Source organism: Gavia stellata, chromosome 27 (genome assembly GCF_030936135.1).
Source record: "Gavia stellata isolate bGavSte3 chromosome 27, bGavSte3.hap2, whole genome shotgun sequence".
NCBI classification, from domain to species: Eukaryota; Metazoa; Chordata; class Aves; order Gaviiformes; family Gaviidae; genus Gavia; species Gavia stellata.
In genome coordinates this window covers 4,619,940-4,641,374 of record NC_082620.1, presented here as the reverse complement: position 1 = coordinate 4,641,374, position 21,435 = coordinate 4,619,940, and the positions used below count along the sequence as shown (strand labels likewise).

Sequence of the window (21,435 nt, the reverse complement as noted above, 5' to 3'; positions counted from 1 at the left end):
AATGACTATATATGTATCATGAACAGCCAGTCCCAATTTCCAAACAAATCTTGAGAAGCACGAAGTCTGATACTATTTTAAGTACACTATGCAGTAAGAAATATTCAGAACCAAGAATACCACACAAGACCACAAACATGCTGTCATGATCCCTACTTGACTGTCATTGACTTTTAGTCCATGTCCAGATTTATTTGTATTTTCTTGAGAATGCATTTTGAGTAAAGATTGTAAACTCTTAACACTACAGCCTAGAAGAAAGCTATCATGTTTAACTGTTTTCCTGGTATTCATGGCCTCATTATTAAACTGTGTTAAAAAAATTACAAAGATACAGACTGCAAAGCTGCCTGTCTTTCCTGCCTAAGCGCATATTTTTTTCCTGAAAATGGGCAACACTTCTTAGAGCAATCACTCATCTGCATTAAATGTTCAGTCTTCAGACTTGTGCTTGAAGTAGCTTTAGAACCTACGTAGGGCATGGAGAACTGGGAACTGTGGAATGCCAGAAAAACAGATTATTCAGTATTTGATTCTTTCTTCAGTACTACTCCTTTCCAGTCCCTGTAACGAGGGCAGGAAGCTGAAGTTATACTACTACGCTACCATACTCACACGAGAAAAGAAAAAACTTGCACCTCCTCTTGTCTTTTGAGTGCTGTTAGCATAGCATACCACATCTAATGACAAAGACAAGCAGGCACAACACCGCAACAGGACAGACAATCAGCACTGCTCTTCCCATTGTCAAAACTCATTCTGTTGACATTCTCATGAGGGACGCTGGAAGAAAGGTCAGCGTGGAAACTAGTTTATGAAAGACATTGGAAAGGAGCCTGTTAGGGTTAATTGTAGGCTGTTCATAGGTAAATGAAATAAAACTATCCTGCAGCAACCAAAAGACTCAAAAACCAGATGGCTCGAAAGACAGAGGGTCAGAATGCATTTTTCTTCTTCACCCCACATTGCACAGATTTTCTCCAGAGCTCAGCCTTTTAAAAACAGGGCATTTTTAAACATTTGCCCACCTATATCTTTTAATAATGGCCTTAAAAAAGCCAAATAAATAAAGGTCACTATGTTCATTAACTGTCTATACAGAAAGCTTTTAGAGTAAAGGCTTTTTATTGCCCATGCAATTCTATTTACTAGATTTATACCAAGATCCTGCTGTACAATGCATGTCATGCAGTAGGCCTGTAAAAAGCATCACATTATGGCTATCTGAGGCTGGCTTGCTGGGTCAGAGTTTCAGGCAGAGGGACTGATTTAATGGCATGAGAACCTAGGTTCAAAATTCCCAACCCACCGGAAACAGCTTTGAATTCTCACAAGCTTAAGTCTGTTGTTTATTCTTCTGTTAACATACAAATATCAGACTACTAAGGTTAATTCATAGGTCACCTGGCTTGTATATGCTTTAACTACTAAAGTCCTATTGGTTGTGATGGGACTTTAAAAACAGCCGTCCACAATTTTCTTCACAGGTGTGCATAAAGCTCCCAAGTCAAACTACCCACGTCTTCCCCTTCATCATGCAGCATGCTGAATGGATGCTCAGTGGGACTGCACAATAGGTGCCGACGCTGCAGCTCGAGTCCTTAGAACAAGTCCTTCTGTTTGCACAGACCCCACTTAAATTAGCTGGTATCAGTGAATTGATTTCCAGGTTTCCCTGGATCTTGAAGGTGTAATTTGGATTTTCATCATGCAATACTAGATTGCATATCATTACATGCAAGCGCCTCCTACTCCTGAGCAAACAGTGAACTGCACCGTGTTGTAAATGGGCCCAATCTTGCTGTCTCTGAAGCTGATGTGAATGCTATTATTTAGACGTGGAAAATTGGGAACAATCTTACTAAACAGTTCTTCCAAGACAAAGTTCTAGTTGCCTTATTTCCCACATCACATAGGTTTTTTAAAGACAACAAAAATGAACTAAAAACATGCCATTGTCTGTCTTGCAATTGGCTTCAAGCAAACCGTTGTTCTTTCTCTACTTGTAGTACCCGACACGAACTCCTCTCCACTCCCGGCCTGCTCAAATTCATCACATCTGGCAATCACAGTCTGCAGCTTTGCTAGACATTTTCCACATAGTCTCAAAGCACTTCACACACTGATGTATTAAAAGTTTCGCAAAACCTCTGCAAGGCACGGTCAATACCCTTACTGTCTAGCTGCTGCAGAAAATGATGGAGTTCCTGTATATCAGTCACAAAAAGCGTCTGGGACAATGGATGCAGATGTCCCAATTTCTGAGGCTGTGTTTTAGCTACATAAACTATCTCTGGTGCTTTAAAAAGTCCCTTTCAAAATTACCTGGTCCAGGAGGAAAGCCCCCTTTTACTTTTTTGGTTTGGGTTTTTTTTTCTTTTGTCCTTTCTCTAAAATTCCAGTGCTCCTAGCTTCTTCCTAGCAGTGCCTCAGCTGTTTAAGTTACAGTCTCATCAGACAAGAGTGCAGCTAAATCCTTTGTCATCTCACATATTTATTTCTATTCTGACAGATACCAGTTGTGACCCTTCCTTGCAGTAAGCCACTGCCCTCCTGGCCTTCACTCTAATTGCAGATTTGCTAATCATGTTTTGACCACCCACCCATCTAATCGCTGCCTGCTGCAAGCCACAGAGCCGGCCCTATTTTCAGTGAAGAGGAGCATAACACACAAATGCAACGCTTGTGTTCTCGACCGTATGGAAGGGATCAGAGGATTAAGAGGAACAGTCAGCCCTGATTAATGCTGCCGAGCGAGCGAGAGCTCCTTGCCAGCAGCAGGGGCCGATTGCCTCCCCGTGGGGAGCTCCAAGGCAGACAGTCTCCCTATGAGGACACATCCGTCCTCTGTTTTTAAAGCTAGATGCTGCTTTCCATTGCTACTCTGCAATAGGAAGGAGGTTACATGCTGACAGCAAACTGTCCTGGGGTGGGAAGGTTGAGTTAAAGAAGTGGGATACTGTTCTGGGAAGGTACTGAAGGTAAAGAGGTTTGTCTCTATCGCTGACTGAGCCACTGACCTACCACCAGTAGAAAAAGAGCCGAGTTCTTCTATTCAGTGGCTTTTGTACAGGCTGAATAGGTGTTATGAACATACTAACCTTAAAAGGGAGCCAGCAAAGAGCTGTATTGTCTCAACAAAGCAAGAAACAAATACATACTCAGAGCTAAGGCTCATGTACCCAGCAGAGCCAACATCACCATGGTTTGTACTCAGCACCAAGTAAGGATGTCCCCCGCACCCTCAACCAACCTAATATATGTAAGTGAATCTGAGTGATTTAGAATAATTACCCCATCCCAACATTAGATTGTTAACGCCATGTTTTCCTCTACTCAGTGAAGGAAGACAAAATGTTTCTAGTGAGTTCTTTTGTAAAGGTTATGTGCCCACTTCTTCAGCGGGATCAACTTCTGCTGGACCCAACCTGATCTCAAGGACCATCCTACTACCTAGACAAACATTCAGCAGACATGAATTTCCATTCCAACGTTAAAACATTTCAGGTTTCCTCTTGTTTTCTGTTAACAATGAGCCTCTGATGTAAGACCTCTTACCTTTTCTCCTTCTGGTCTACCCACTGTTCCTCTGTGTCAGTCAGAAGTGGACCAGCTGAAGAAGTGGAATGACACACTGCCTTCTGCAAAGGACACGGGGGGGGCTGTAAATCCCATGTTGTGTTAAATGACTAAAGCACAGCGCTTTGCACTGCATTCGAACAGCACGCGTTTCTCCATGTTTACTGCTGCTTCAATGATACATTGCCCATTGACTGTAAGTAAAAAGCTTATGAGATGAGACAGGCATATCATCCTGTCTGAAGCTCAGCTTACACAGGCAGCTTTGTGCAGCGCTAGGAAGAGCCTCTGGGAATGACTGGTGTCTGTCTAACATTACATTAAAATACAACTCGGGATAGGTCAAGTATTTATTGACCTGATCTAAAAATGAGTCTGAGTGCCCAGTTTTTGCCGATTTGAACAGGAGGTATATGATGACAGCTAAATTCCAGAGGCTCTGCAATGACTGAGAAGTCCTCAAACTGAGCAAGATGCACAGGAGCTAGTCTTTTCTGTTTGTTAAAGCCATGCTTTATGTACAAGATTATCATATGGCATTCTACAGTTCTAATCCTAGACCCTGTAGTAGCAGCATAGATTAGAGGTTTTAATCATTTTCTAAAGTACTGTCACTAGCAACCAGTGAGACATCGCAGACAAAGATACTTGAGCAATGAAAGGGGGGAAAAAAACCCTAAATATCTGCAGAACAGCCTTTTTTTTTTTTCAGTGAAAGCCACACAAAGCCACACATCATACACTAGATATGCACAAGAGACTTCAGCATTAGAACATCTTCATACCCTTTTCCCTCAAGCATCTCTGTTCCCTTTGCTGCCCAGCTCGCATTCTGCCTGACAGTTCCTTAATCACAGTATCTCTGTCACATGCATAAAGTATTATTTAACCTCTAGCACAGAGGAAAATGCATTTATAACCTCCTGGGTTTTCCCCTTTAATCTCTCTCTTTTCCCCCTTACTGCTCCCCCTCTCTTTTTAATAGCTCTAAGCAAGAATGGTGCTAACAACCTTCACAAAGATTTATTCAGGTCCAGACAGGAAACAACTCTCTGCATTCTGTCAAGATAGGAGACTAAAGAAACAACACACATGACCTCTTCTTTCTACCCAGGTGGCAGAACACACTATCCCATCAGATCACAAAAGCAGCGTGGCCTCTCCTGCTAAGACATCAGTATGTGCCATTTCAGAATTACAGAACCAATTTAATTGTGGCTGAAGCTCAACTAAGTCACTACCCCGTCCTGCAGACTGAATGTTGCTTATGATCCCTAAGTGATATCCAATAGCACTTGTGTTTCAGAGGTATTTTTGTGGCTTTGCTCTACATCAACCTGACACAGTTGAATTTAACATTCCTTCTGTCTGAGCTGAATTCAAGGTGTTGACTTTAAGCTGTAAGCACTACCAGGTCTAGGATCTTACTATGTCAAAGACCTCATTCTCTGGGATCCATCTCACCAGTACATAAGTCACGGTGCTTTTTCTGACAAATTCTCTCTTCAAACCTCTAAGGACAGAGGAAAGGATGTTCTCTATAGAAGGATATGAGCTGTGAATCTTCGCATACATAGCAGTGTCACCACGCTAGTGTACTATTTACTAGAGCAAGTACATGTCTGAGCTCTGCTGGTTTTGGTGTCTGCAAAACCCTTAGAAAGCCTTTCCTGTTTGTTACAGCTATGTAGTTCATCTAAACACTTCTCAGTTATCTAAGTCTTGCCTCCTCCTTTTGACAACGGCACCGAAAGTGAAAAGATTTAATTCCCTGCACTGCTCCAATCCTCTGACATCTAGACTTTGCTACATTTAGAAAGAAGAGAAAAAAAAATCCAAGTAAAAATGATCATGTAGCTACACTAGCCAGGATAAGTCCAAATGTCCCATTTAGTTTCAGAAGACTGTGACCTCAAGGTCAAGGCCAGACTAAAACAAAAGGCTCTACTGTATGCCCATATGGTACAAGCAGCTAAGCATGCTACAGAACCAGCATGCAGCACAGTTCCTTTGAGAGGGAGACTGTGAAGTCTGGTGCTGCTGGCGAGGCAAGTCAAAAGCTTAAGATTCTGTCTAGTTTAATTACCATCTTTCTCCAGGCTCAAAGCAGCTTATGAGAATACAGCAGTGGGGCAGAATCCTCCTCTTACGCTTCCACCTACAGAAATCCATCCATTCCTGACCTGCTCCTATCTTCCTCCTCACACACACCAGAGATTTAGCAAAATCTGGCTGTTAAAAAATAAACCATAAAATAAGAGTACAGACCACATTGTGAACTGTTCTACTTGCACGAGAAAACTCCATGCCTAGCTGTGACGAGGCATCAGGCACACACTTCAGGCATTAACTGCAGACATCGATCAGGCAACACACAGTTAACATCTGTCTGCTCCAGGCACTTGAGATAGACAACAAAAGACTGAAGGAAAACGCTTGGCTACCACTGTCCATTCCAATCACGTTCAATGCCCGCTGATTAGGAGGTCACAAGTAAAGCTGAAAATGGATTACAGTGCATAGTCTGCAGCAACACAAGCTGCTATGTCATTCCACGATTCGAGTAACTTCATGCATTCTCCTACTTCATGGGACAAACGTATGTATGTAACAACATCCAAAGCTGCTCTCTTCTGAAGCAGCATCCTTCCTCTGAAATCACACAAACTTTCCATCCCTTCACACAGTTAAAAAAAAAAAGCCAAACCCCAAAACCATCAGTGACAAAGCAGTGAGACCATCATAGTCTCACCCTACACTGTAAAGACGACTAGTTCCAGTGCCATACTCCCTTGCTACTTAGTTGAACACAGGGCTCCCATTTGCAAACTAGACATGATTAAGTTATGTTTCAGTTCCAGTCACAAGTTGCCCTGCAGTCTTGAACCACAATTATGCACTTCGCTTCTCTGAAGGAACTAAGGGCAGGAAACAAAAGCAACTTTTGAGCTCTTCTGGCAGCTTAAAACAAAACCCCACAGGTGGAACAGCTAGAAAGCAAGGTTTTGGAGCCACATTCTTATTCTGGTGTATCTCTACATCAAGCCTTGATGTGCACTTGTATTATCCATGCTCATCTCACAAAATTCCCCTCATTTGGGGAAAGATACTTTCAGAACAATCAACCTTGTTTCTCCTGTCAGTTGGAATATTGCAAGCATCAGGAGAATACTGAGTGCCGACCTTATCTGAGAAGAGCTGTAAAATTACTTTCACCTCACCGCAAAATGGGAACGTGTTACGTGACAACATGTGGACTACGGTGTAAACAGCAAACTCTGCATGCTTGAATAACTTAATTATGATTTGTGTCTTCCGAAATTTGAAATTAGCTATACAAAAGTGGTGTGCATGACAAGTACAACACAGGCAACTAACTCTTCACTTGGGTCCCTAATATTCTAAGTCTCAACTCAGAACACAGATGTAACCTTAGAATTCAGCTCAACCAACTTAAAGTAACAACGTTAATCAGAAGTATTTTACAACCTTGGAAGAAAAATAGTTATTAACCACTTGTGTTACTCAGAGTGGGTAAAGGGCCTTTCTCTCTGGGGGGAGTCCAAAGAGCTCAGGTGCTGTGCAGCCATGAGATGCACAACACATGGGGAGAGCTATGCATTGAGTAAGTGTCCCCAGCTGCGCCCATCAAGGGTACAGCCGTGATCATCCTCTGACCCCATAGGGATGGCTGTATTTGTAACTGCATCAGGAAAGGGCAGCAATAATCATCAAAGATGAAAAACTAAAGAAAAGTATAGATGCGTCAGTCCACAGCTGGGTGGGAGTTAGTATTGTAATTGTTAAACAAAAGCCGAAAGTTTATTTTCCGAGTTTCACAGGCCCCTGGTCACAGATTAGCATTTAGTAGCGAGGAGAGTTAACACGGAAAATGTCAAGAAAGCAAAAAGCTCTGTGCATATAATTATTTCATGCTGATACATGAAGCAGCTTGTAAGCAGGCCAGGTTACAAAGCTTCAAAAACCCATTTTTCTCTTTTCCAAAATAAACAATCCCCAAAATTGAAGTGCTTCAGGCTACAAAGGAAACTAGCCAGGTTGTTTATAACATACTGCAGGAATTCTGCTTAGGGCAAATCAGCTGCAAAGAAAGTAAAAGCAAAGCTCAGAAGACAGTAGGCGATTTCTTTTCTGTCTTTGTATGGGAACCTACTACAGTCTGACAGGGAATAGATCCAAGCTCCCCTCTTACCTTGGTAAGTAATAACAACGCTCCTCCCTGTCATACAGCACTTTTATATCTGTAAAACTGTGAAAAGCATGCGTAACAAGGAGGTTTAAGGGAAACCGTAGTGCACAGTGTCTGTATAGACTTGCTGTATTTACACAGCAAATCTAAGGCAGATCTGGAAGAACGACCACAGCAATCCAGCGACCTGCTTACTGCAGCTCTGAAGAAGTCACAGATACCCAGGATACAAGATTTGCAGGATGCAAGCACTATAGCAAACTGACCATGCTACACCTGAGGCTGCAAGAAAAAAGTCTGTCCAGTAAACACCCATCAGCACTATGCCTAGCTCATGATTACCAAAATTGACACATTTTAACACCTTTAAAAGCTAGTTTTGTGCCAGGCCATTCATATTGCCTAATGAACCAATTAATCCAGGCCTAACGAAAATTATCCTTAACGCTATTCCGCAGCAGAAGGCGAAATAAAACAAATGAAAACATTTCACCTAAAAGCAATTAAAAAATAATTTTTATTTCCCGTTGATGCTGTGCACAGGGAAGGATTTGCCCTGCATACAACACACACCTCTGACTGCAGCACTGAGTAACAAACAGGTCCAGTTTCATTCGAGTTTTGAGTAGGTTGATGCTGAGACTACATGTATACCATATTGCTGTCAGTTGATGTAAAAGTCAACTGCATTCAGCAAATATCCCACTAAGGCAGCAACTGTGCAACACTTGAGTGCTCCTGTTACTCTTACACCTAAAAGAACTATGCTGCAGTTTTAACAAAGCTTCTTAAAAGCTCTTTATTAACAACTAAGCTTTGGAACACGTTGTTATTGATGTCGAACAGTGAGGAAGAGATGGTTACTCACTAAGGACTCTTTATTTTGTAGAAACTGAATACAACTGAAGATTTCTTAAACCTCCAGAAATTGTTCGTACTGCACTGTTGGTTCCTGCTGGTCCCAGTGCCCCGCAGCCTGTTTTGCTGTCAGCTCTGCCACACAGTCCTTTAGGAGGCAAGAGACCAAGAAGAAAGCTGTAGGACTGATCTCAAAGTAATCCAAATCATACATTCCCCTTACTGCCCAGGCACTCAGTATGTCTTCCATAAAATAATTTCTAACACACATTATATGTGTTCAATTCAAAGCTTTCAACTTTTGGTCTTTGTTTTTTTTCCTCTCGCATTATAAACCACTGATAACTTTAAACATGGCACCACTCTATTCTCGTAACAGATTCTCAATAGCTATAGAACTTTATCCCACATATGACCCTGAAGTCTTATTTAGGATGATCTCTTCTATAGGTGACAGGGGTCTTTGAATTTCATGGGCCATTTAATCTTTAGCCTTCACCAGAACTATTTAGGCTGCTGGTGAATTAGAAATATAGACTTTATGGAAGTTAAACAGATTTAATGGTAAAGCATTAGAAACTTTCACACAGGCTACTGAACAGCCAAGAGAAGGAGACAACTTACAGTAACTACTTACCTTAGATAGAAATAGAAACAACAAAAATCTGAAGAGCTTATTTTATTAGTAGTGCAGCGTCTTTCAGGCAATAGCTCCTTCCAAAGTGTTGCTCTGCCACCAGCTCACATGTTCTGTTACTCCAGGGTTTATTTGAGGACCTGGGAGCATCTATCTAAAGGCCTATGTGAATGGTGGAGTCTCGTTTTCACTTACAACGGGCAATGCTCAGACACAATGACCAACTGACAGTTACAGCAGTTGCTACCCATCTGGAGAAAGATGAGAGGAGTATTGATTCAGCTCTAAATCTCTTCCTCAAGCTCTGGAAAACACTGTGTTAGGAGAGGCAGAAGATAAGTTTGGCAAGAGAAGACGTACAACTGCACATTTTGAGTATGTAAAGGAACATGTCTCCCAAAAAGACCACCCAAAGGACATGTGGTTTTTTGGAAGATGGCTTTAAAGCTTCTATGCTCCCTTACTGAATGCCTTAAGCACTATTTGGTTGGTAGCTGAACTACACAGCTTTTTCCATTTACAAATGCATTTCAATTTAGATCTATACTCACCTCTGACCTCTAAAACATTGTATTTTTATTGTTGCTAGGAAAGGTTTTCTTGAGAAGGCAAAAGCACAAAGGTAAAGCTAGAGAAATTTGTAAATACAATAAGCAAGTCAACCATGCTGATGTACCCTGTGCAGGTTTCTCTACTTCCCAATTAATCCAGGCTCCACACTGGTAATAGGGATTTAGTTTTCATAGCAAGAATACTGAGAAATACAATTCAAGGGGAATATCGGAAAGCCCTCTTTTCCACTACTTTCTCCCTGACTTACATATGAATTCTTTATCATGAACCTTCCAGCCCTGGTTTAAAGTTAAGAAATCACCAGTGGGGAGGGGGCGAGCACACAGGTAACAAAGCAAGCACAAATATTCTCAAGAGACTACATCTCCTCCGGTTTCTAAATCCCAAATCATGTTGTTATACAACACATTGCCTTTTCTCAATATATCCTTCTCAACATATTGCTCAAGACTCCGAGTCTGGAGTCTACATGGAAGTCTTCAACAAAGGTGAAGCCAGTATCTTCCATTTGGCGGTTTAACAGTATAATAAATCAATAAGAAACAAGAGTAGCTATTAAAAACTGTATTTCCCCCCCTGCCAACAGTTACATTTTTAGTGAAAAGATTAAACCACATAAACACTTCACTTTTCTCCTTGAAAAGATTTAACAGCTCAGAAATGCCATAGATACACATGGAGGATGCATGTTAGCTTGACAATGACAGGCCACCACAATCCAGCCCATTCTTTCCAGCCAGCAGCCAGAAACACACGTATCCCCTTAAATTAACCCTTTAAGGGCTGCCTCCTTTACACCAAAGTTAAAATTAAAGTGCCTCTTAGGCAACCAGGTCAAAATTTAAAGAATCTTTTGGGCTCGTTCCTGGTTTATTTTAATAAAGGAATTTCTTATCTGGCCCCAACAAACAGGGGTAAAAGATTTCCTTTCACATTGAACTTTACAAAGCTGCAACTGAATCAAAAGAATCTTTTTCATAAATAGATGTACAGTTGTTCTCATTGCACAGTATTTATTTACTCAAGATAATTTCCCTCCTTGTGCTCACAAGTCCATTCTTCCTTTTGCGTACATTCCACGGTTCTCTCAAGCTTCTTCCCCATTTTGAGACCATAACAGCATCCTGTCATCATAATTTCTTGCCATGAAAACGGTCATGTTGTCACAGTCAGATTCTGGAATTGTTACTTCAAATAATTAACAACCATATGAAAGGAACCAGGAACAGGTGAATGAGTTCTGCTTTAATAGATCTTGAAACATCTTAAAGTCAGTGCAACCCAGAGGAAAATAGAGAAGTACTGTAAAAATGACCTGCGCATATGAAAGAAAATGAAGTGCTGGGGTTTAGGCAGCAGAGATAGAAATTTTACGTGCAGATTCCTGAACAGTCAGTGCACTTCGGGAATTTCACTGCAGGTTTTTCAGTTTGCAAATGTGCGTCTGTGTGTTTTAAGGCCCTGCAACTACTAAGAGAGTAAACCTGAGAGTGTCACCTGTACACTCACTATTGGACAGCTTAATGCAGCGCTACTGCCTCTCGGAACCGTGCCTAAAGAAAATGGTATTATCTTAAGATCCAGACAATTTCCATATCACTGAACAGTTGCAAGGAGCCAAACCACATAGAGTTTTTCAAGTGACTGAAAACTTAGTTCATTAAAGCCCAGTGCAAGCTGGATTTAAGTTAATGATCATTAATTTTTTTCTCATGTGAGAGCTAGTCTTGTGCAGCAATTAAAGGGTTAAAGTGGAACTATATGAAGTATTTTAAACAAGTTCACATATTCTCTATACAAATTTGGCAAATTCATGTCACAGCCATAGATCTCATTCTTGCAATTCCTGCAAAATATCTACAGCTCCTCTGTCAGAAGCAAAGAGAGAAGCCACCTGAACAGCTGGGTCTACCAGGAGTTCACAGTACAGCCTGCTCAGTAGCACAGAACGGCTGGTGATCTCCATGTTCCAGCTTAAACAGGTAGACTTATTGAACTAAATATGCTTTCGACACATGCTCCCAAAAGAGCTTGAGGCCACAGAGCAGATGAGCATGGAAAAACTGATTGCATCAGAAACACTGCAGCCAACAGGAAATCAAAAACATGATTTCAAAGCCAATCAAAAAACCAAAACAAACCCAAAAAAGCAAGCATTTATACGTGTGTAGATGTAATAAATATTGCAAAGCACATTTGTCTTTTTCCCCCAAGTCAGTAAGTATAAAGAAATAACCAATGCACCAAAACATCAGCTTTCTGCAATGAAAATGTCGAAGTCAGCAAAATACCTGCAAGCCAACTGAAGAGAAAGCGTTTGCATTGTCAACCAATCACAAGTTGCTTCCAGTTCTATGCAGCCAAATCAAACCCTCTTCAAATTCACAAGTTTGACCTAAATAAGCACCACAGCATGAAAAGCTTCTTTAGAAGTAGGATGTCAAGAGACTTTCTTTAAAATATAAAATAAAATGCGAGATAAAAGGTTTTCATTGGTCAAGTTTGAAAAATTGTCTTCCTTTAGCCAATCTCAGCCTGTCCCTCTGAGCCAATCAAAAATACACCTTTAGGTTTGCCCTTAATTAACACAGCCCAGCTGAGCAGCAAAAACTTACAGGAATAGACGGCTGTGAGATGCATTCTGAGGGTTGGGCAAAGGGAAACAATTACAAAGGAGAAGGAATACCAAGGAACAATTAGGGTGGACAAAGGAACTTATTAATGCTCAGCCATCCTCCTCTATCTTCAGCAATCTCACTGTCCTCTCCAGTTCTGTGTTGTTCAGGTATCCTGTAGTTACTGTCTTCTGTCTTCTGTCTCTGATCTGGAAAATGCCATCACAACATCCTCAGCACCTGTAATAACAATGGATACAAGAAAATGTGTGCCATAAGACTTCCTTTAAAGAACAGTGGATAGATGCAGTATCCAAACTGCCATTCTACACATCCATAAAATCAATAGGAAAGGAAAAAGAGGATAGAAAGAAGAGAAAGTTGTGTTTTCTTATTTTTCTGGGACTGGAACCTGAAGTGGTCTAAACATTCCAACAGTATATTTAAAACGGTCCTTTGCAAGCCTAAGGAAATCAGTTTGTTTTTAAAGAAAACCAAGAATTCCTTGCTTTCACATATTTCTAACAAGACTTAAAAAAAATAATCCATAGGATTGTCACCACAGGCATGTAGAGATAATGTTTTATTTTTTTCCCCCTGTAAACTCGGGCACTGCATAAAAGACTTATTGAGCTTCTCTGAAGTATGAGGAACTCAACTGTTCAATAAAACTTGTACTGCCCTATGCATCACACTGTCCTCCTTAAGTAACATTTAGATATTCTTTACTTTGTATTTACATCTAGATATTCATTACTCTTTGCTTTTAAGAATAAAAATTGTTTTAATGGGCCAGCTGAAAGGTTTTTACCACCCGCACCCCACCCCCCCTCCAAAAATCAAGTAAATACCCTTTATATACTAATGTCTCTTGAAAACGTCCCATTCCCTAATGGAAGTGCAGAATTTTCTTTCACACTGAAGGCTTTCATTCACCCAGGGAACAGATACAGCTTTGCTAAGTAATGCTTTTATCCCTAGCCTGAAGAAATCTTTTCCAGAAGAATTCAGTGTATGGACTTTCTCAGTTATTGGATTATTTTTTGTTTTTCAACTGAGGCTATCAACTGTGTATAATTACCATCAAAACTTGTCCCCTAAGCACAGAACGATGTTATTACCTTCCTATAACCATCTCCAAGTCTTTGTGAACTTGTGTGGTCTTTCAAGTGGGCATTTATAGTAGAAAGACCTGAATGGCTTGAGAATCGTGTCTGATAAAGGCTTGTAAAGAACATTCCATGCTGACCTCTCCTTCTTCAGAAAGATACCTTGAGATCTTCAGAAAAAAAATCCGCTCTCTGGACTTCCTAACTGTAGAGCATGGCCTAACAGGCACTTTAAGAGATACGTCTTCAGGACAACATGGAAATAAAAATACATTATACAGTAGTGTCAAAGCAGTGGTTTAAATCAGTATCTCTAGTCCAGACAAGAACTGAAAAACAACCCTGAAGGGTTGAGTGCAATATTTTTAATTTCTGGTAAAAACTTGATCCCCAAGAAAGTCAGATAAAAGTAAATGCTTTCTTTCATCTGTAGATCCCCTAACAGCATTTACCTAACTGATTAGAAAATATGATGAATCCTCCAGTCACTGTCTATATGATTTCTAAAAATTATTTCCTCCATTCAAACGATCCTAAGTGTTTAAGTGCAACAGATGACTCACAATGACCGTTCTGGCCTTCATTAAATAATTCGGTCTGCTTGGGATAATTTTGCTTAATAAGTTTTTCTTCAAAGCTTCTATTAAAGGATTAGACAACTAAGTAGGAAATGCCAAAAGCAACACCAACTGCCTGTCCCATTCAGATAACTGATCAGCTCTACAGAATTCTCTTACTGGGGTTTGGAAAGCTCAAATTCAACTTGGCTGGAGCACCAGCATGTAAAAATCCTCCAGTCTTTTATTTGAAGCATATCAAGAAGCAGATTTCAGCTTTGTGCCCCAAGCAACTTCTGCCTGTACACCTGCATACAAGGTAAGAGAAAAAGGACTAATAAAAATTCCTCATCTGTTATAGTTATATAAATTCCACTTCTCAGTTATCTAATTTGTTCTTTAGTTGCAACATAGAAGGAAAAGTGGCCAAAAAACAGGGGAGAAGAGGTTATCAATTCCCCTTGCGAAAAGCCTTAAAAACTAAATCAATGCTTATGAAATGCAACTACATTTATTGTTAGACACTTCACAATTTGTTATATGTACTCAAAGGAGGAAATACCAAGGACCAAGCAGTAGTTGGTTTTTCGTATGTAGGACTCCTATCTTACCAAAAGCTGCTCTGATGCACCCTCTTGCCAACACTCAGAAGCCCTGCAGTCATCTCCCTTTTCATCTCCTCCACAAACTGTTTTTTCCTTGATTAAAACATAAATGATAGATAGCACTAGGATCTAGCTCTGAATTAACAAGTTGCCATGTGGGGTTTTTTTAAATGTGCAAGAACTACTAGCGTCTACAAAAAGAAGGATTTTATTATTTGCAAGAATTCTGAAAAACACCTCTGTGCTAAAAGGAGGAGGGAGTAATGACGCCTAGAAGCATTAAGAAAGCAAGTGCAGCACATAAAGCACAACCTATGCCACTGTATTTTACACGCATCCCCCCTTGAAGTCGAGGAGGCTTTGCTATGCAAGTCCAGAGCAGCTGGAGTAGCCTAGCAACTGCAAAATCACAGCTGACATCACATTAGCACAAGAGATGAGCTGGATTACTTAAGAGATGTTGATTGTTTTCCTGGGGTCTCCCCTTTCTACAGCCTAAACACGAAAAAAAAATTCTTATAAGCATCCTTACAAGTTTCACGCAGAAAAGGAAATTTTATTCCAGACAACCACGCAACCCCATAAACACAAAGGTCAATATTTCTGCCTGTCCTGAACGATGCCAGCTCTCGGCACTGTTCCTATGCACAGCCTCCTGTGCCGAGCATGCAGCTGTTTAAAACACACAATGACCAGAAATAGCGTTCGGCAGAAAGGAGGCTGGGAATTCTGCAGTTCGTTGTGACTTTCACAATCTAAATAGCTATCGCTGAAGAGCAGGTTCACACTCAGCTACCTCCTCCTGTACTTTCCTAGCCCCACCAGGCACAGATTCAATACCAGTGCCACTGTCAATACGAATTTCTGGTAACTTGGCATTTGCCTGGATGCTGAATAGGAAAATAGAAGGGAGTACAAGAAATACAGCTTGCCAATACAACAGGAAAACAGAAAAAGCCAAATTTTAAAACAGTGTTCTATCTGGAGGAAAAAGCAAGAGTACAATAAAGAATACAGTGTAAAAGTGTGGAAAATGCTTGAATACCTATAGTATTACTGAATTATTATTACATGCATCCTAAAGGTAGAAGTAGAACAGTGGATGGAGAATGGGCCTAGAATTCAAGGTTTCGGTCTTTCATAGCCAAAGCTAACTGCACAGTCAGTGTGCAGAACCTTTGTTTTACCACCCACGTAATTAGGATAACTACAGTTTCAAAGTTACCTGAATTCATAAACAAAGTGCATTTTTTTTTATCGTAACATCAGAAAGCATGCTCCCTCTCTGATGTTCTTTAGCACTTTATAATTCATAGTTTCCCATATGGTACTTTTCAAATTAAGATGGGCAATCAGTACAAGAACCAAGGTGGGTAAACAATTCATTAAGGAAAGATTATGAATTGTGTTTGAAAGGATAATCATTGGGCTGAAAAGGAGATTCCGACTGCACTTAATCAACAGTTGGCCTTTGCACCTATTTTACTTAATACTTTCATAAATGATCCTGGAACAGAAAAGTAATGAAATCTGATGGCAATACAAAGTTAGAAAGTTCCACCAAAACACCAGGGAGCAGCAAAACAATATACAGGAACGAACAGGATAGCAGTGAAGACCAGAGGTGGCAAAAGCGGTTTAGCTATTCGTTTTAGAAAGGAAGAAAAAAAAAACCTATAAAGTTTAGATGTGATATATTTCTATGTGTCATGATACAGTTTTAAAGAAGATTAGTAAAGAATAGGGTTTATACACAATTCTGAACAGTTTTATTTCCTGTTCCCTCCTCAATTGCTTTTGTTATTTGGTAGAACCACCAATGTTTTCATTTGCAGGAATTACATGCAACCCAGCATTTGCAAGAGCTTCAGGCAACTGCCTTTAAAAGACAATGTGACCTATCAAATAAAAAATAGTAATACCTTCCAGGTAGACAAGTAAGTGGGTGGGTAACCCGAGGGCACAACACCCAACAGAACAACATCTTGCAGTAAATACCTATGCCTATGCTGATTTCTTTTATTCCCGCATTAAAGATCCAATTTTATCCTTAGTGAGGTGATAATGTATCACGAAGAGGAAGGCATCCTTTGTCCAAACAACAGCAGCCACGTAGAAAGTTCTTTCAGGCTATCAAATCTGATTCTAGCGTGAACAGGACCATCTACTTCACACCAAAACCAACAGTTCCCAGACGTCAGCCCAGCCACTTCCAACACATCTATCACTGCCCTCTGGGTATTGCACCTCCTGGCCTTATTTTATATTCACTAAAAGAGACAGTTTGTTATTCAGCAGTTCTCCATTTTTCATGAGCACCATGACTCTTGACTGGGATATAAAAGGCAATAGTATTTCCCAGATCTGGAACCAGTTTGCTCAAGGGACTTGGAAAAAAGGGAAGAGATACCTTCGTGTCCATAAGCTCAGTAGTTAGTTATAATATAACAATGCAGCAACCTCTTGAAGGGCAGTAAGTCCTACTGGTTTTCACTGAGCATTTCAATGATCTGAAAACAGAATGGAAAACTTCTCTGCTGACCTCGAGTAAGGGTAAGAGCACAGCATGCTAATGAAAGGGATACTCTCATCAGTGCTTTCAGCCTTCCAGAAGCCACTTACGGAGCATGCTTATTTCTGAAGATATCCTGTAGCAAAAAACCCTGGGTGACGTTTGTCCAGAAAAAGGTCATCCACATTCACATTTTTCAGCACAAAAGCAGGTTTTGTTCAAGTCCAGTCCTACAACCCAAACTATCCAGAGCTAAATGAAACCAAGCTAACAAGTCTGCTCATTAAGCAATCCTGCAGCCGCCTGTGCTCATGTACAAATACAAACTTTTCCAGAGAATAGAGCAGGGGTTTCTACGTGGTGAAAGGAAAGGAGGGATTAAAGTACTAGTGAATAGAGCTTCTGCTGCAGTCCTATTTGGCTCCCACAATGGATGTTTTCTTCCTAATCAAGTAAAAAAACAAAATTGAAAAAGCAGAGCACAGGTTATAAAGTTAAGTTGCACATTGCCAAAAGCCTGCAACTAAGACAATAGGATGGTGAACCACGTTTACTTTTAGCACATCCTTCGCTGAGCTTTGCACTTCCAGTAATTAATGTACAGAACAATGAAAAAGGCACACTTATACCTGACCTTCTACATTCTATACATACAACTTGTCTCTCCACAGCTGTCCCTTTTCTGGGCACACATTACTACACTGAAATAGAGACTTACATATACCCACCAAAATATCCCCCATCTTCTTTCATGAGCAAAGCGTTAATTGCCACAAACTTTCAGACATGCAAATACTTCTCCTACTTCTTCTGCCTTATATTTTCCCACCCTCATCCTTCTTAGAAATTAACAATAATTAACTGGTAGGCCTATGTCCTATCTTAAAAAGCAACAGTGACAGTCTTACCCCACTAAGTTTCAAAAAAATCCTGCTGCAATTATGTTCTAATTGCAGTTATCTGAATTGCTGAATTTAGTAGCTCTTCTATACCACGTGGACTTCAGTCTTAGAAAGCCAAGATGATCTGAAGGTCAAATGACTTCACCGCACAGCAGTAAAGACTGTAGATAGCCACCGAACTCAGCACAGGCAACTGCTAAGCAGCTCACCTAAGTTTCAGAAAATTTTACCAAGATGACTGAAGCTAATGCCTTCCACAGCAAGTACTCACCTACAGAGACATCAAGCCAGTAGGGTACAAGCTGCATTAAAAGCACACTACCTTAACACAAAGGACGATGCTAATTGACACATCTAACAGCTGCTATTTCCAAGTGTTCTTTGAATGATGAATAGCTAGATACACCTGATTTGTTTGTAGTCACCTGCAAAATTAATTAAACCCAAAAAGCCTTTAGAGATCAGAAGGTTAAGCCTGTCATGAATTTCTGAAGGCTGCCAAATTAAAAAATAAATCTTTACTTCCCTCAGGATCTTTGCATACACACATTTCTTCAATCATCTTCCAGCAACCATCTTCTAAACATTAACTTTTCCCTGAAATTCCCAGTATTAGTATCCTAGCCTGGCATTCTAAAAATACAAGCAGCTCTGCTGAGAGGAGGAGCACATTAAAACAAGCATTGTGTTCAAAGGAATAAAACTACCCCGAGAAGAGCTCTATCTCCATTTTTCCACCACGATCTGATATTTCATGAGCATGGTCCTCCTCCGAGCTCCACAAGCAGCCTGGGTTCATTTTTAACGCCCTGCCATCCAGAGAACGTGTCTAACCTAGCAGAGGCATGTGTTTGCATCTCAGCTTTGCCCTCCCCAAGGGACCAGCTTTCTTCAAGAACCAGCACGACACTCCTGTTGCTATAGGAACACCAGAGCTGTAATCACCAAGGTCTTAGTATAATTCACATATCATGCTTACTAGCTGCACAGCTTCCAGTTACAGATTTGCCACAGCAGCGACTTAAGAAAGCCAACCATTTAGAAATGTAAGTAACTGGGAAACAGGAGATACGGAGTTTTTATGTAGGAGATGCTTCTGTGCATATAACTTCCTGAGAAGCATTTTGCTTGAATTAAAAATATGTGAGAAAGGCTTAATTTCATCATTTCAAGCTCAAGAAACCTAATGAGTCTGAGCTGCGTTAGTTCTTGCTGCAATGCAGGGAAGACAACTAATTTGTTAATATCTCAAAACAGCTCATGATTACATCCACTCTCTAGCATGTACACCGGTTGAACAGAGATGCCGTTGAGTTCCTCAGTTATTCTTGAAGCCATAAAAACAGAACAACAAACAACCCACAGATGTCAGCTAAAAAGCTCCTTGAGTAAAGAAAAATGCCCTATATTTTGCACTTTCATATAGGTGTTAACAACATCACAGCAATGATTGAAAAATAAAATGGTTACAAAAAAATGTAAGCGTGATGTTAATGTTTAGTCTCTTAATTACTACTAAGTTTAAAGTATTAAATACTTCAGTTTAGAGTTTTATAACTGTTGTTCAGGCTTTCCTGGGTTACTAAGATCTCATCCCCTCTGCTAGCACTTCACCTTTCAATAGATAATAACATATTTTTACTACATCAGATAAGCCTCATAACTGTCATGGATGGAACATGACTATCTGGACCAGCTGAAGAAGAGAATGAGTGAACAGGTCAAAGTATTAATAAAAATAGCTAAAATATGAACAGAATCCAGACATCTGAATTCCTGAATGTTCCTTGCTCTTGGTGGACTGTAGCCAGTGTTAGGGAAACAGCACCTCTAGAGAAGTGTATTGAAGTCAACACACTGAGGGACTAAGCACTTCCTGAGATTCTGGAATACACTGAAAAGAAAGGGCAAATAGAACTGTAATTAAAAAAGACTATTTTAAGACTGCAGTACACGTCCTCATCATTCAAGTTCCCTTCACAGATCTGTTGCTCTAATACATGTTGCGGCTATGAATGTAAAGAGTTTGGAATGCATACTAGAAAGATGTGCACTGATTTCCATTTGGTATCAGCCACAGCACATTAGAGAGCCCTGGACATATGTCATTATTACCTGATTTACATAAAGATTTTCAGTAATGCAATCAGAATAACTTTGAGCTTCCTGCCAGGAAAACAAGATTCACTTCAACAGTACACAATGTAGATGCTTCAAGAGTGAAGGTGTCCCAAATGTACATTTCAAATGTAAAAGGAGATCTGTAAACAATCCTAAAACGAAGTGATTTTTGTACATCTAAACTGACAAATTCCTTTTGAAAGCAAGATGGGAAATAAAAAGATAAAGAGTTTAATTTCTCCTCTTCCTGTAAAAATAAGCACAAACTGAAGGGGAGTCTTAGACTTCAGGCTTGCTTAAAAATTACAGAGATATTCTAAGATGCTTCTTGATCAAAATCAGCAATTAACTTCTATTGCTGAACCTTAAGACAGTAAGCAGAGTGTCATGGAGGAACTTGAAATGTCAGAGATACTGTTAGTAATAGTGTCTCACTGAAGGTTTACAGTACAGGCACTCAAATTCAGCAGGGACAAGTGTAAACTTCTTTCTTCAACACAGTCACATTGCAGCAAATATATATTTGACACATAGCTTGCAGTGACTCCCTGTGGTCAAACAAATAGACTCAAAGAAGCTGACAGACCTGTATCAGAAAGCGTAGTAGGGAGCACCATATAGTGATAGGCTCAGCAGTCCGACCTCAGGTAATTACGATGAGGCCACCAGCCAGCTGTTCTAAGACAGTATTTCATGGATGCACAACAAAGAAAAAAGCATAGAAATTGTAATAGAGACTGTGATACACTTACAAAATTCTAGACCATCCATCCTCTATACTCTTGTCAAAAACCCCCAAAAAAACCAAAATGACCTTCCTGTAATTCTGGGGCCAGACTACAGCATTTTTAAGTGACACACAAAAATTTCCAGGTCTACAACAAAGCTTTTGGAGTGCTAAGGCCAAGAATGTCGTTCCCTTTTTTGGAACAAAACAGGGGCATGAAATCAGCTTTCTGCCTTTGTGTGCCTGCTGGTGGAAAATGGCTCAAAAGATAGGTCTGGGACAAGTTAGGCTGAGGGCAATCTGTCCTACTGCTGGAAGAGAAGCTTGTGAAATCCACTAACATACTAACTCTTTGTAAGCTACTCCTTAAGTAACACACCTTTTAGTTGTTGTGTAAGGCAAGTTGCATAAAGGAAAAAAAAAAAAATGC

At 40.3% G+C, this 21,435-nt stretch overlaps 1 protein-coding gene across 2 annotated transcripts in view; it reads right to left on the bottom strand.

Annotated features, from left to right (window-relative positions):
* Window positions 1–10,394: 10,394 nt before the first annotated feature.
* CTNNBIP1 (catenin beta interacting protein 1) overlaps window positions 10,395–21,435 on the bottom strand; it is a 29,534-nt gene continuing 18,493 nt past the window's right edge. For both annotated transcript variants that reach the window (XM_009820101.2, XM_059830008.1), the window contains one exon: window positions 10,395–12,712. In XM_009820101.2, the coding sequence (XP_009818403.1) occupies window positions 12,654–12,712 (59 nt within the window). In that variant the 3' untranslated portion in view covers window positions 10,395–12,653. The remainder of the gene's footprint in view (window positions 12,713–21,435) is intronic.